General features: G+C 38.7%; 1 protein-coding gene across 7 annotated transcripts in view; it reads right to left on the reverse strand.

Annotated features, from left to right (window-relative positions):
* The window catches only part of SVIL (supervillin), a 101,199-nt gene that overhangs the window by 29,126 nt on the left and 57,924 nt on the right, over nucleotides 1–14,149 (reverse strand). For 5 of the 7 annotated variants that reach the window (XM_077173452.1, XM_077173458.1, XM_077173460.1 and 2 more), the window contains 6 exons: nucleotides 13,815–13,954; nucleotides 12,957–13,052; nucleotides 11,476–11,728; nucleotides 8,472–8,943; nucleotides 6,700–6,919; nucleotides 1,241–1,370 (listed from right to left, as the gene is read on the reverse strand). In XM_077173452.1, coding sequence (XP_077029567.1) covers nucleotides 1,241–1,370; nucleotides 6,700–6,919; nucleotides 8,472–8,943; nucleotides 11,476–11,728; nucleotides 12,957–13,052; nucleotides 13,815–13,954 — 1,311 coding nt within the window. The remainder of the gene's footprint in view (nucleotides 1–1,240; nucleotides 1,371–6,699; nucleotides 6,920–8,471; nucleotides 8,944–11,475; nucleotides 11,729–12,956; nucleotides 13,053–13,814; nucleotides 13,955–14,149) is intronic. The other 2 variants (XM_077173472.1, XM_054633378.2) reach the window with 1 other exon arrangement.

The following is a 14,149-nucleotide window of genomic DNA, read 5'->3' on the forward strand; positions in this document are numbered from 1 at the left end:
TTGTAATGCACTGATGGAACAGGAGACTTTTTGTTACTGTTTGCTTATACTATTTAGTAGAAGTAAACAACTAAATAATTGGATCCAAAGATTACCATCCCCACTAGCAAATTTTGAAACACAAATTTTATTTTCACCTGTCCTCTGTGAAGTACTCCAACAGAAATTAAAGGCTTTTGAGACAGCCTATTTCATCTGACTGAGAAGGGAAACAAGTCTCCATTGGTCCTGTACTTTGAGCCAGGGGACAGTCCATTTTGAAGCAAATCTCCCAGTCATCCTCACTTTCTGCACTTTGGCTCACACTGCAGACTGCACAGACTTTTGCATGAAACCAAGCCCTGAAGTGCACTCCAAGATCCCCTTGTAGCACTACTGCTGCTAAAGACAGTCAGGACACACGTCCAACCTAAATTTAGTCTGAAACAAAATTTCACTGAACAAAAACAAGCAAGTATGGCACAGGTAGCACATCCTCAGAGGTAATTATTATTACCTCTGTATTGAGGTAATTTTATATATATATATATAGATATAAGATCTGCTCTTGCTAGGCAACCTAATTTACTCATGTATAGACATAATCAGAGTGTGCTAACAATATGGATCTCCCTTTCCTCCACACCTTTCTACCCATCTCCCCCTCCATTCACTACCTGTTGTAAGACAGATAAAATCTTGGTCCTGCCACTTCTGGCTATTCACAAAGATCATGCAAGATAACCAAAAGCCAAATGGCTCATGAATCTCTAGTACCTGCATTACCTCAGTAGCTCTAGGATCCAAAATTACCAGTTAAAAACCCAGTGTATGCACTGAGATAACACAGTGTTAAGAATGTGACATTTTTACAAACTCACTCATACATAAGAAAACATCAGAACTAAGTATTAAGGCAATTTCAATGTGGGGGCGTGGAAGGGGAGAGGGAAGAGGGGCAGGAGAAAGGGCTTAAATCATTATACCTGTATATGCTGCAGAAGCCTTACAGACCCACTTACTAGTTCATTATCTTCTGATGTGAAGACACTGTAAGCACTATTACACATCCCAGGACAGTGGAGACCTCCTCATCAAATAATCCCTCACACTGGGAGAATTGGTTTTTAAACAAGCCTGACAACAAGAGGAGCAGCAGGAGCTAGCAGCTAATATTAGGCATGCCTGTCTACTTGGATGCATCTTCAAAAAGCAGAAGCATTTCAAGCAAGATGTTTTTCCCAAATAGGGACAGAGTTACCTTCTTCAACAGCTGCTCAACCTCTTGCATCTGCGCACTGCGATCAGCGACGGCCACTTTTGCATACTCCTGCTTTTTGCTGAGCCTGCTCTTCCAATCTTCTTCACCACTCTTCTTCAGCAATGCCAACCTACAAGGAAAAGCATGCCAACAGGCAGCTTTAAACACTGTCCTTCCCATTATCCTCAAAAGATAACCTCATTGTTTCACTAATGCTGCAGTCAAGATAATCTGAAATTAGGTTTTCTAGTATTAACTAAGTTATTTACATTTTATACACATATACAAAGCTCACAAACAAACACCAAGCCTTATACTGTACATGTTGAATGGCAATCATCTGTCAAAACACAGACATCCAGACCTGACACAGAAACTCCAGTTAATTTATATCATCAGTGGAAATTGCCAATACAGTCCAGGGAGACCAAGGTACAACACAGATCCTCCTAAAGTAGGTGTATGAAAAGGTCAGATTAATAACTGCTATTTTCCCTCCACTCTGTCACTAAGGCACAGCAAGTGAGTAGCTTGGCTATGGATACTTATCCTGTAGATGTCCAAAGTTAAGAATACGTATCCTACCTTTGGTCTTCATTGTACTCATTAAAAAATACTCTTAAAATTATTTTCTTTAAACCCCAAGAAGAAAGAGGTCTGTTCAGCAGGCACACACCAATTAGGTCTCATCAGGTACATCAAAGGACAACTCTGCAGTTCCTGCTTTCACTCCAACTCCAGGGGCTGAGGTTACTTGTCAGACTCCCTGGGACCACTTTGTATTCCCTTGCTTAGCCCAGGCATTGCTGTGACACAAATCAGCAGCACCAATGCACTAATAACCTGGTGCTAACTACCCTGCAGCTGTGAAATCTATCAGCAACATTCAACTTGTTTAAAGGAGGTCTTATATTTAAAATGTGGATTACCATTGATCTCAGTAAGTGGGATCTTTTCACAGTGCTGTTTCCTAACCTTGAGCAAAATTCTGAATATAGTACAAAGTGCTGACTGGCTGCAGTGGGGACAACATGTAGATTAGTTTTGCTAGAATTCTATTTGTCCATACAAACCCTGAGGTTACTACTTTTGGGGACAGGGGAAGTCAGTAAGGAATATGAGGTCTATACAGGCATGATGATCTTCAGTTTACCTTCCTCGGAAATCAACATTTATATGAGTCTTCTACCCTTCAGAAATCATTCTTAGTAATCCATAAAATGTGTATCTGCAGCACTTTTGCAAACAGTTGCATTGATCTACTAAATATTTTTTTAGTTTAATTAAGTCTTATGACATACTGCTCTCAAATCTACAGCATTTCAGTAAGAATTATACAAAAGCCTTAACCCTATTAATGTTTGAACAGGTTGAGTAGTTAAAACCTATTCTGACCACAAAGTATGAAAATTCTTTTTCAGAGATGTGATTACTGTTATCCTCACAGCAAATGTCTTCTGGAAACTCTGAGGAGAAGGAAAGGGTAGAACCAAAGAGGTCTAGAAGCCAGAAGTCAAGTTTCAGGCAGCTGCCTCCTGCAAAAATCCAGGGGGTTCAGCCATGCTACTGACCTATTTGGGGATGATCAATTGGGCCTAAGACAGTCACTTGAGAAAAACTAAGAATGCAGAAAACAGTAAATCTACAGAAAACAATGGCAGTAAGAATGTTAGTATTCAAGAAAGCAGTTATTTCCTCTCTTCCTGCCCAGGCAGGCAGTGCTGGCAGGCTTCACAGTGTCTGGTTGCTTCATACCTCACAGCACAGGATGAGTAGGGGTGAGAAGGACTCACAATAAGGAGCTGAGGTCATGGTCATGGTTTGCAGAAAGGACACAAGATTTCACTGCCCAGAACTAATCTTCTGGAGTGCATCCATGCATGTGTAAAACTGTGGAGGAGACCAAGATGGGACTGAATTGCCACCATGCAATGAGTTATCTTCAGTAGCTATGTTCTCTCAAGTCAGTTTTGCTTAGAAATGATCTGTGATAATTGAAGCTGGAAGGCATATTGGTCAGCTTTGGTCTAAGCTGGGTTTGTTTTTAAAAATGTTTTTAAAAATCTACTCAGCATAGCAGGCAGGGGAAAAAAAGTGGGTTTTTTTGTTTCTTGGTTTTTGGGCTTTTTTAAGCTAACATTATCACAGGGTATTTACTCTAGACCTTTGACCCAAGCAGCCTGCTTGATCAGGGAGAGAAAAAATCTGTAATTCTAAGAATACTTCTGTGTCTTCGGAGACTTTGTTTTCTTCTCTGCCATGAGGATGGTTTCATAGCAGCCCTCCATGCTTCACTGTATATGTAATGAAAGAACTGACTCCTACAAGTGAGAACACACATTTGCCTGTTTTGAGCAATGAAATCACCACTTAGAAGAAACATGTATGCTCTGTATGCCAATAAAACCTTCACTGCTGTGTAAAACCTAAAGCCACGCATTTCTTTTGAACAATGGAAGTGGCAGTAAAGTCAGAGTGCCCTGACTCAGCAACAGCTGAATGGAGGACACCCTTTTGGATGAATAAAGATGCAAGAACTACTGAATTGGCTCCTAAAAGTAAGCCCACAAGCTCAGCAGTACAGAAAAGCTGATTCTTTGGAAAGTCTTAGAAAATAAAGCAAATATTAGGTCTAACCCTTAGATTTGTTTAAGGCCTGCTGCTTACTAGTTTCATTGAATACCTCTAGTTTTCCAGTTTTTATAAATAATGAATAATCATTAATTAGTCACTTTCACAGTGTAGACACACTACTTTTTCCTCCAAAAGTTCCTTTTCCAATATGAAGCAAATAAGTTCTACTCTTTTTTTGAAAGAAAAAGCTTTTAGTGTGTCTGCCCATCTTTGACAGCTTGCTCTGCATCCTTCTTTCACCTGCTACTGAGATAGACTGTGTGACATCAAGACAGAATGATCCTCATCCCAGAGGTGTCAGGGTGGCCTGAAGGCAAAAGCTTTCAGAGCTGAAGGCAAAATGCTGTATAGTGAATACTGAAGGAAAACAGAAATGAGATCTGAACAATGGTTTTGCCTAAACAAAGAGAGTTGCATGAAAGGCCTTGGCAAAAATCCTGGCAAAAAATGTCCAAAATGACACATCTTTCTTCTGTGGCAATATTTTAGTATCTTAGTTGCTAGTTGTCTCCTTGAGCTAGAATAAACTGGACATAGGCTTGGTTTTCACATCTTCTCCCTTGGCTGAACTTGACCAGCTCTTTTTGGATAAATCATAAATCCTGGAGAGCAATATGAGATATATAACTACAGAAAGGAAGTTGACTGTTAAAAGAGTGCATAAATTCAGTATAGTGGGAACCAGACTATGTAAGAAAGTATTGCTCAGGCTTCCATACATCAAAAAAGGTTGAAAACTAAGTTTAGGCTAGATTTTTCCTGAGAAAGTGAGAATGTTGGTAAGAGGTTCACCAGAAATTAATCAGATGTGGCTTTCTAAAATGGTGATCATGGCATGCAGCTGACTTCTACAGTGGAGCTGACAGGATGGCCTTTGGTCTCAATAAATGCACAGAGACAGGAGAAGAGAGTATAGGTGTCTTTCCTCCTTAAAAAATAATGATTTTCATTCTTCTATATAATATAGGCAATTCTGAAAATGCCAGCCATACATTCACTCTAGGAGGATAGTATTAGTTTAGTGAAGCAAGTCTTTGTGGAAAATCACTTTCATCCAGACCAGCATTCATGCAGCCTGCCCAAATACTATTTCATGTGTGGAAAAGTTGTTCTTCCATAAGGTGAAAGAATGTCTGACACAGCCAGAAAAATACACTGGATGGGAAGATGAAGTTAGTGAATGTAAAAGGAAAAAGAAATCCAAGTGTAATAGTCAATCTTTAGCAGAAATGTTCTTTGATGTTTATGAATACTTGGCATGAACTGCAGCCAAGCAAAAGAAACTTAGTGGTTGTAGTCTTTTAATTCTGGGACAAGAAGTAGACTACTGTGGTATTTTGGAAGGCTGAAACATTTTGATAGGAGCTCAGTCATTTACAGATGTTTGTGGAATCAGGGTATACAAAATCCTGACAAGACAGCAGGTATTTCCTTTTGGCAGCTCTGGGACCGAGTACACAGTCTTGGAGTCCTAACAAAAGTGGTTCCTGATTGTGTGACTGACAGGCTTCAGTTCCTCAAGAGATCAACTCAGCTGAGGCATTGAAGTTAGGACTGGAACAGCTACTAAAACTTGGATCTTCCCTCCAACCTCTTTCTCTCCACCAGGATCAGGGATGGTAGATCATTTACCACCTATAAACCAGAAGTTATTCATCTTAAACCTCATCTGCCAAGACAATTGACATATTTACATGAGGGGATAGGGAAGGGGGATGAAAGTTGCTTTAAACAAAACAACAGTAAACTGAAAATGTAAGTACAGCCTTCAGAAAGGGCACTAAGAGTGCACAGCTGCTATAGCTGCCTCTGCACCCCCTTGTGTAAAGGGGTTGACAGGGAGTGGGGATGCTTGTAAATGAAAATGACTCACATACCTCCTAGAAACACATGAATTTGAGAAACAAACTTTGGAATTACATTTAAAAGAAAAAAAAAAGGTTCAGAATGCCTAATATCACACTCCCCTCATTAAGTTGAGGGAATACTTTTACACAGTGAACGTTTAATCAGGCAGTTATTTTCATTAACTGGTTCTGCTTTCATGCAGAAAAACTGAGGCTAAGATAGGCTAAATAGTCATAATTCACTCACTGGGCTGCTACCAATTTGTGACTGAGTTTATACTCTTAAAGTTTTAACTAAGTTAGGAAAACTTTTACAAGTACTACAGCAGCTATTGGCACTTCAATCCTGAACTCCCACTCTCTGCACAAGTGCTGGACTTCACATTTTGTTTCAGATCAGAATGAACTTGGGTTGGAAAAAGTATTTCTAGTACTCCTATAAACCTGTCCAACTTACTATCCTTTTAAAATCCCTACAGTAAGTTCCTAGAAGTCAAAATGGCTACCAGGTACTTCTGGAGTAGTGGGGCAATATCAGAGTCTATCTGTGATTCCCTCTAATCACCTTATTTAAGGGACTCCTGCAGACCAAGAAGAAATGGTTATTAAAATAAACCAGGATCACATTATACCTGTTGTATAACTGAAAGCAGAACCTGGAGAAGTATATTGAGTATATAAGTGTAATTAGAACATGTATATTTTACAACTTTAATTTTCTGAAATACTCATTGATTATTCAGGTGGCTCTTTCAAAATCAGGTTATTATGTTCTCTTGAATGGTAATTCTCATTCACCATCATCTGCTTTATAAGCATGTCAGGCAGATTAGCTGCATGTTTCTGCTGTTAGTAATAATAAAGCCTAGTAATCACTACTTAGCTTTTTTAGAAACAGTTTTAAAGCTTTCTATACCATCATCAATATAATAACTATATTTATAGGGATCATTAAAAAAGAAAGAGAAATTTAAGTACCTTTCCTTAATTGACATAGTTTTGCTGGCATTATCGAGGACATCCTCAGCTGTTTGTGCTTTGCTCTCTCCCATGGAAAACATCTCACAGGAATTCTTATAAAATTTGCCTTCCAATTGTTCAGAGAGCTCCTGCAGTCTACAGGATGCTGCAGCTGCTGTTTGTGAAACTGTCCTCATGGCTGATGTGCTGGTGAGTTCAGAAGAAGCTTCAGCGTGGTCTGCCCATTCAAAAGAGAAGAGCTGAATTAGTTCTATTTTTAAAGACACTTTACATTACTAACACTGAAGAAGCAAATCTGTATTTTAAACATTCACATCACATACTATTCTAACAGGGAGAAACTTCTGGCTGAGCCAGAGCACAAAGATTAATTGTGCAGCATTACTTGCTGCCATTTGTGACTGATGCTCACAAGAAGCCACAGAACATCCTGTGCAATACACAATTCTGAACTTCACATGGGTGAGGCACAAACTGCTGCTCCCCTCATCACACCAACAGGAAAAGGAACAGATGAAAGTGACAGGGAACAAAGAGCAGGGGAAGAGAAGAAGACAAAATTGAAACAAGAAAATTAACTATTTGGTAAAGCAGTTTAATGCTTGAGTAGCATACTAGGACATTTAATAGCTTAATAGAGGTATTATTTTCTAGGAGGGTGTTGGGGGCTCATTTGGGTCTGTTTTTTCAAGCAGCAATTAAACCACAGGAAAAAACTGCCTTAAAGAAAGATAAATGCACTATTACAGTTATCCTTAAAGAAATATAAGTGATCTTCATTTTTCTTTTTGAAACGTTACAAGCACAACACCCCTCTGATATCTGGCTGCTCCTATTATATCCCAGCCTCCATCTCCCCTGCAGTCATCAAAGGCTAATTGGACAGAATGGATACTGCTTTAGAGGAATACAGGCAGAACTGTACCTTCCTCTCTATGCCTGTGTGAAGACCATTAAATTCAAAATACATTAACTTCACAGGATGAACACAAAAATGCTTTTAGTGCTACAGGATAGTGTGATGCTGTCAACTATCACAATAAAACAGAAAAGGAACACAACATCCTTCTAAATTCAGCAGAATAGAAGGACTTATGAAATGACCAAATTCACAGTTTATTTCCTAAGTACTTTATTTAAAGATAGGGAAGTTTATTTTTTAAGTTTAAATTATGTTGTGCACATAAAAATGTAATTGCTCTGAGAATTTCCTGGTTTGTATTTCATCACCACATCAAAGAGAAAATAATACTAGTTTTGCAAAATTAATTATCTTAAAATTATCCACTCCTAGTTATGTATGCATTATGTAGGTAATTCATAACTCTATATGCACAGTAAGGCAAAAATTAAGGGCAGATAATTGACTCAAAGCAGCAAGTTTAGTTTGTTCTGAATTTTGGAGGGCAGGAGAAAGTGCAAAACCAGAAAGAATAAATCTTAGCTTCAGCATATAATACCACTTCTTTCAAAGTAAATAAATCTGAATAAAACTGAGCCATCTTTAAAGATTGAAAAAAGGAAAAAAAACCAAAAACAAACCCCTCTATTTATAAAACTTAACACTTCACAGATATTTCTGTACTTCTAAGCAGTGTTAGAAAAAGGAAACATAACCAGCCTTGATAAAGCTTGAAACACCATTTGCTGAATGAGACCACACCAACAGCAAGTAATTACCACACCTCTTTGCCAAGTCTTGCTTTTCATAACACTTTCCAAATCTACCTTTTCTTCAAAGGACTGGCCTTTTGTGTCTTCCCATTTACCTTGAATGCCAGTATCGATTTCCTTCTGTTCCAAAGGCTGAAAAAGTGCTTGTGAACCAAACAGTTCCAAGCTGCCCTTCCTCAGGAAGCTGTATGTTGTCTCTTTATGGTGGTCTCCTGTTTTTTCAGGAACAGGATGTGCGGTCTCATCCTCAAAGGAGCTGTACTTTTTAATTTCATTAGCTTCATGCGCTAGAAACCTCTTTCTTTCTTCTTCATGTTTCTTTGATGCTTTTCTGCTTTCTAGTGCTTCCATGGAGGGCTGCCACTGCTCTGACTTGTGTGTGTGCTTTCCTGATGAGTCCAAGTTTTCTGCTGCAGGGTGGAACCTGGTGGCAGCGCTCCCTCTGCCATCGGTGCCTGGCTTCCCAGGCAGGTCCCCAAACAAGGGAGCCAGGGCAGAGGCCATGGCTGAAATTGATGTTGCAACTGCAGATGACAGCGGAGCAATCTTTCCACTTTCACTCTGGACCTATGAAGGGGAAAAAAAAAACAAACAAAAAATCCAAAAAAGCCAAATAGGACTTACAAGCTCTGAAATTATCAATTCTAAAAAGCAGCCTTATCACATCAGTTCATCCAAAGTATGTTTTCATGTAAATATTGTACTCTATCAGTACAGACTAGAACAGGTAAGGAAAGCAACAATGCCCCTGTAATTTGTCTGCAGATGGGTTATTCCACTCAAGGTAAAAACAACTTCATGTGAGCAGCAACATCTTTAGTAACAAGGGGTGTGTGTGGAACATGCAACCTGACATTGTGTCGGGGCTCAGGACGTGCAGCAGTGCAGGAAAGAATTAGCTCAGGTTCCAGATGCCAGCTAACATGCCATGTGCCCAGGCTAATCACCTCTGCATCTCAGCAGGACTCATTAGCTTTGGCACAGCTCTGCTCTTACACAGCTCTGAAGCTCCCAGCTCTGGTGACCACTGAGTGCCAGGGAGGGACTGTTCCGTGCTGTCCTAACCCAGGGCAAACATTCCTGATGCTCCCTCCACATAAATCACCTTCATGCAGGACTTTTTCAAATATAAACATTGGCTGTCATGAGCAAAGTATTTGAGCCTAAGAAGCACATTAAAAACACTTCCAAACTTATTCTGCCAGCCCCCATGGTGGAACAATTATCTTTTCTACTCTTCTAACATAATAATTTTGTAAAATTTTCCTAGATGCAGTTAAGATGCATTTTTTTTCCCCAACATGCAGAGCTTTATCTTCTCCAAAGGAGAAGCTATGAAAGCTATGAAAGAGAGTTACAAACATGCCTCATACACATCTGGAGGGTTTTTTTTTGTTTTTTTCTTAAACTGCAGAGTTAGTGAACAGTGTGCAAAAGGACAGACAAGATCACACCAGTAAGAGAAATCAGCTCAGAATCTAAAAAGTGCATGCAGATTCCATAAAACACAGACAACAGTCATTCACTAAGAAAACTGGGAAGCAGAGCAAAGACTATGTTAGCTCAAAGATTCCAAAACAAGATTAAGAAAATAGTTACCAGTTTATTTTTTTTCCATTGCATCTATCAGAATTAGAAATTTAGAGGAGATCAGAAAATTGAATTCAGTATTAGTTACAAGACATTTACATTTTCAAATATGCACTTTGGGAATATAACCTCTAGTTATCTATTTTGAGAGCTCTCTTTTGCTTCTTCCTAGAAAAACCATACTGGCATCTCAAAACCCCCCAACACTCCAATGAACAGTTCACTGTAGAAAGTCTTTTTGAAAATACATTCCCATTGAGCTTGCTTTAGAGTCAACTCTGATTTCATTTGCTAGGTTCAGAAAGATGACACAACATGTTTCCTCTGATTTTCCTTGCTTGAAAAGCATGTTTGCTCTGTAAGGCTGACAAAGTGATGTGACTGTCACTTCTTCCCCATCTGCTTCAGCCCTGTTCCATTTACCACCGTCCTGGCCCCAAACAAGTTGGTGACACAACCATAAAAGAGGACATGCTGTGACAGTAATTGGCATGTGGAGAGTGAATGGAAAAAGGACTATGTAAGGTATGGAAACCTTGCTTAAATAAATCTGTAAAGCATTTATTACTACTTCATGTGCAAGTGAAGTAGGCATAAAGTACAATTATAATCTGTACAGCCTTGCACCAATATGTTTAGAGAAATCCTGCTTTCTCACTATCCTGTTATTATAAAATATAGAAAATGTATAATCATGAATGAAGCATATAGAAAGAAAAGGGTAGGAACTTTCTAACACTCAGATTTATCCAAATACATAGAAATATGACAAGCACAGGAGTTGTGCTTGACTGTTAAAGTGATTTCTTTCAGAGCTGTAGTGCAAAGGGACTGCTGTTTCTGCTATTGTGAAGAGATCTAAGAGATCATTTCTGGGCCACCTTATGCTGAGGCTTTACTAAAAAGGCATTCCTTTGCAGTTCCAATTAGATGAAGTATTCCAGAACAGGAAGCCAAATTTCACTGCACATTAAATAATTTCTCTTTGACTTCCTGAATTTCAAAAGTATTCTGCTTTTAGGGAAAAAAAATACAGATAAAAATCAATGCCTCCTCTCAGAGGAAAATGACAGACTATGTCCTTACTAATAACAGAAATATATTGTGCTTTCAGGAAAGAGCCTGAAAACTGCACATGACAAAGCTCCAAAATGCTCTGAAATTACAACTAAAGCAAAATGATGTGTGTCTCAGTTTTTTACACCTTTGATCAAGAATTTACTTTTAGACAACATGTAATACTCTAGTGGAAGTGACACACACTGTGAAAGGTACAACTTGCACTGGGCAGGAAGTCGATATAGTCTCAAATTACCTTAAAAAAGAAGAAAACCATACCAAAAAATTTGAACACTTCAGGGAATGTTCAATGTCAGAAGGCAGCTTCCTGACAAACTTTTTCCTCTGGGTGTAGTTCAGAGCAAAGGAAAGGCCAGCCTTTATGGTATCTTACACTGAAGCTGTTTTCTCCAATAAAAAGAAATGCAAAGGAGCTGTGATGGCACTTACCTGCTCAACCTCTCCCAGGGTGACTGGCTGAGTCTGGTAACGAGCATTCATCCTCCTGTGCCTCAGATCTCCCCGATTCCTTGTGGAGATGGCCCTGGATACTGGCTGAGACAGTTTGTTAAACAAAGCCATCTTTTCTGCCAAGCTTAAGGTGGAAGAATCTGGTTCCTCAGACTGATCTTGCCCCATCGCCTCTTTGGCTGCTCTTATCTCCTCTTTAGCTAAAATTTTTTGGTGTGCTGATGCCTGCAAGCTGAAGAAGCAGAACTGGAAATTAGTTTTGAAGAAGCCCTTGTGCAGCTTTAAAATCTCAACCTGATAGAAGCAGAAGATCTGCACGTGAAGCACAATAGCCAATGTAATGTAGCAGCCTAAGTGGGTATGCAGTGGTTCAACATTGGCATGATGAATTCTAATTCAACAGCTGAAGATTTTAAAAAAAGTTACATTTTCATTAATGAATTCATTTGATGAGGACACAACATTTTTTACGAGGGAACTCAAGATCGAAGAGAGATTTTCCAGACAATCTCTTTATACAGAGCACAGAGATATGGAGAGACATTTAAGATGCCTTTAAGGTCCTACAGTACAATTTATATAAAGTTCAATTTTATTGAAAGCAATTTGTGGACCATATATGATAAAAACATTTAAAAGACAGACTTAAACTCCAAGTTTGTGCTGCTTTTAAGTTAGAATAAATTGCAATGACTCTTCTAATCTGAAGTGCAACAGATTTCAGACTGTCTTTTGTTTTGAATTATCTGGGATAAATCAACAAGAAAAATTGGTTTTGAAACAGAGTCCTTTGATTTTGAAAATTGACCAATGCTGAAGGCAGACATATTGATTCATAAAAGCTGTAACTGCATTTGTCTCTACAATAATGTATTTTATTCATGTTTACTATAAAATATTTTATTGTTCAACTTCTTTCACATTTATGGAATTAGTAGTATTCTCTAACTATTTTTTTTCTGTCATGGTCTCTGCTAAAATTCTCTCATTCAGAACAGTATTCTGCAACTTTACCTATAGGTGGTGCAATTTCTTATATTTCCTTTAATTTTGCAAGCTAAAAAAATACATGTAGAGACAGACAAAGGACATGTACTGCCTGTGAAATCAAGCACTCAGCTGTGCTATTTTCATCTTAGGATGATATTACCATACAAAAAATTACAAAAGCAAAGAGGGTTCTGCTATGTTTGCTCACATGCAAATTAATTTCTTTCAGAAGAAGAATAAGCTTCTACAACAGGTTAAGTGTGGTTAGAAGGGTCCTGAAAACAGACGCTTGACAAAAAAAAGCTGCATTGCTTTATCATGCAAACATAAATGGAGTTGACGAATGTTTTAAATATTCTTGAAACAAGTATTCACTTGACACATTGAAAAGGCATTCAAGACTTTAAAGATGCATCTGCTATTGAGGAATCTTGTGCTCCATGTAACATGCATGTTTACCCCCCCAGTACCTGGTAGGTTGTACAGTGCTCTTAACTACAGTGGGACTAGGTACTCTTGTCACTACTGTGTGGGTATTCACAGAACGTGAAGCAGGGGCAGTTTCACTTTAAAGAATTGCCAAGGAGGGAAAATTCACAGGGAGAGAGAAGAAAAAGCATTAAGAAAAGCAATACATTAAGTGTTAACTACAGAAAAGACCAAACCAAAACAAAACAGAAAAAAACCAAACAGCAATCATTTTTAATTAACTGAGTTATCTGCTGTGACATTTGCAAAGTAATTACAAGTATCTTGAAAGAACTAAAGACCTAGAGGAGCAAACAGGCTGTCTCTTGAAGTTATTCTTAACCCATGAAGTAAGTTAACCTAATCTGACCATTAGGTGAACATCCATTCAATTCACCATTGTTTAATTTCCCCCCCAAAATGATTTTCCCCTTTTCAGGAAAATGTCATCATATACGAGTATAGTGCAAGAAAAGCATTTCCAAAAAGTACCTCTGAGATTTCAGGGTGTAAAAAGTTTTCCCCAATACATATACATTCCATAAGAAATTGTGCAGATTTCCCTCAGCACAAACTATCTTATTCATTTGGGTTATGAAACAATGCTATGATTAATCTCGTTTACCTAATCCACAGGTTCCTAAACTTCCTGCCAAATTACAGTTCATACAAGTTATGCTTTACTAGTCCCTCTACATTTAAAAAGGAATTTCAGTATAGTTTCCCCTGTGGCTCTCAAGGCCCTTAGCAATATATCCATATAAATGTTTTCCTGGCTACAAAGTTATAAGCACCACAGATATGGAGCTTATTCCCAGGTTTGAAAGCAGGAGCTGGGGTAGAGCCAACAGCAGACTTACGTGGCTGCAATGACCACCTCCTCACTGGTGATGGGCTGGGTGTGAGACCTGTCCTGCAAGCGCCGCAGCCTCCGCTCCACTGCCGAGCTTCTGCTAGGTGGTTTGGGAATATTTTTCATTTCAAATGATTTTTCCATTTCCTAACAGGACGTATGTCATAATTAAAACCATGGAAGAAAAGTTCTGAAACAATACTTTATCCTTAGGTTTCTTGCATGCACAGCAGTGAAGTTCCCAAATGCCCATCTCTGAATTAGAAGCAAGATGCAACCGCACAGTATGCACCATGGAGTTAAAACTAACTACACACTTCTCCCTAAATGACACTCTTAAAG

This window comes from Agelaius phoeniceus, chromosome 1 (assembly GCF_051311805.1).
Source record: "Agelaius phoeniceus isolate bAgePho1 chromosome 1, bAgePho1.hap1, whole genome shotgun sequence".
Taxonomy (NCBI): domain Eukaryota; kingdom Metazoa; phylum Chordata; class Aves; order Passeriformes; family Icteridae; genus Agelaius; species Agelaius phoeniceus.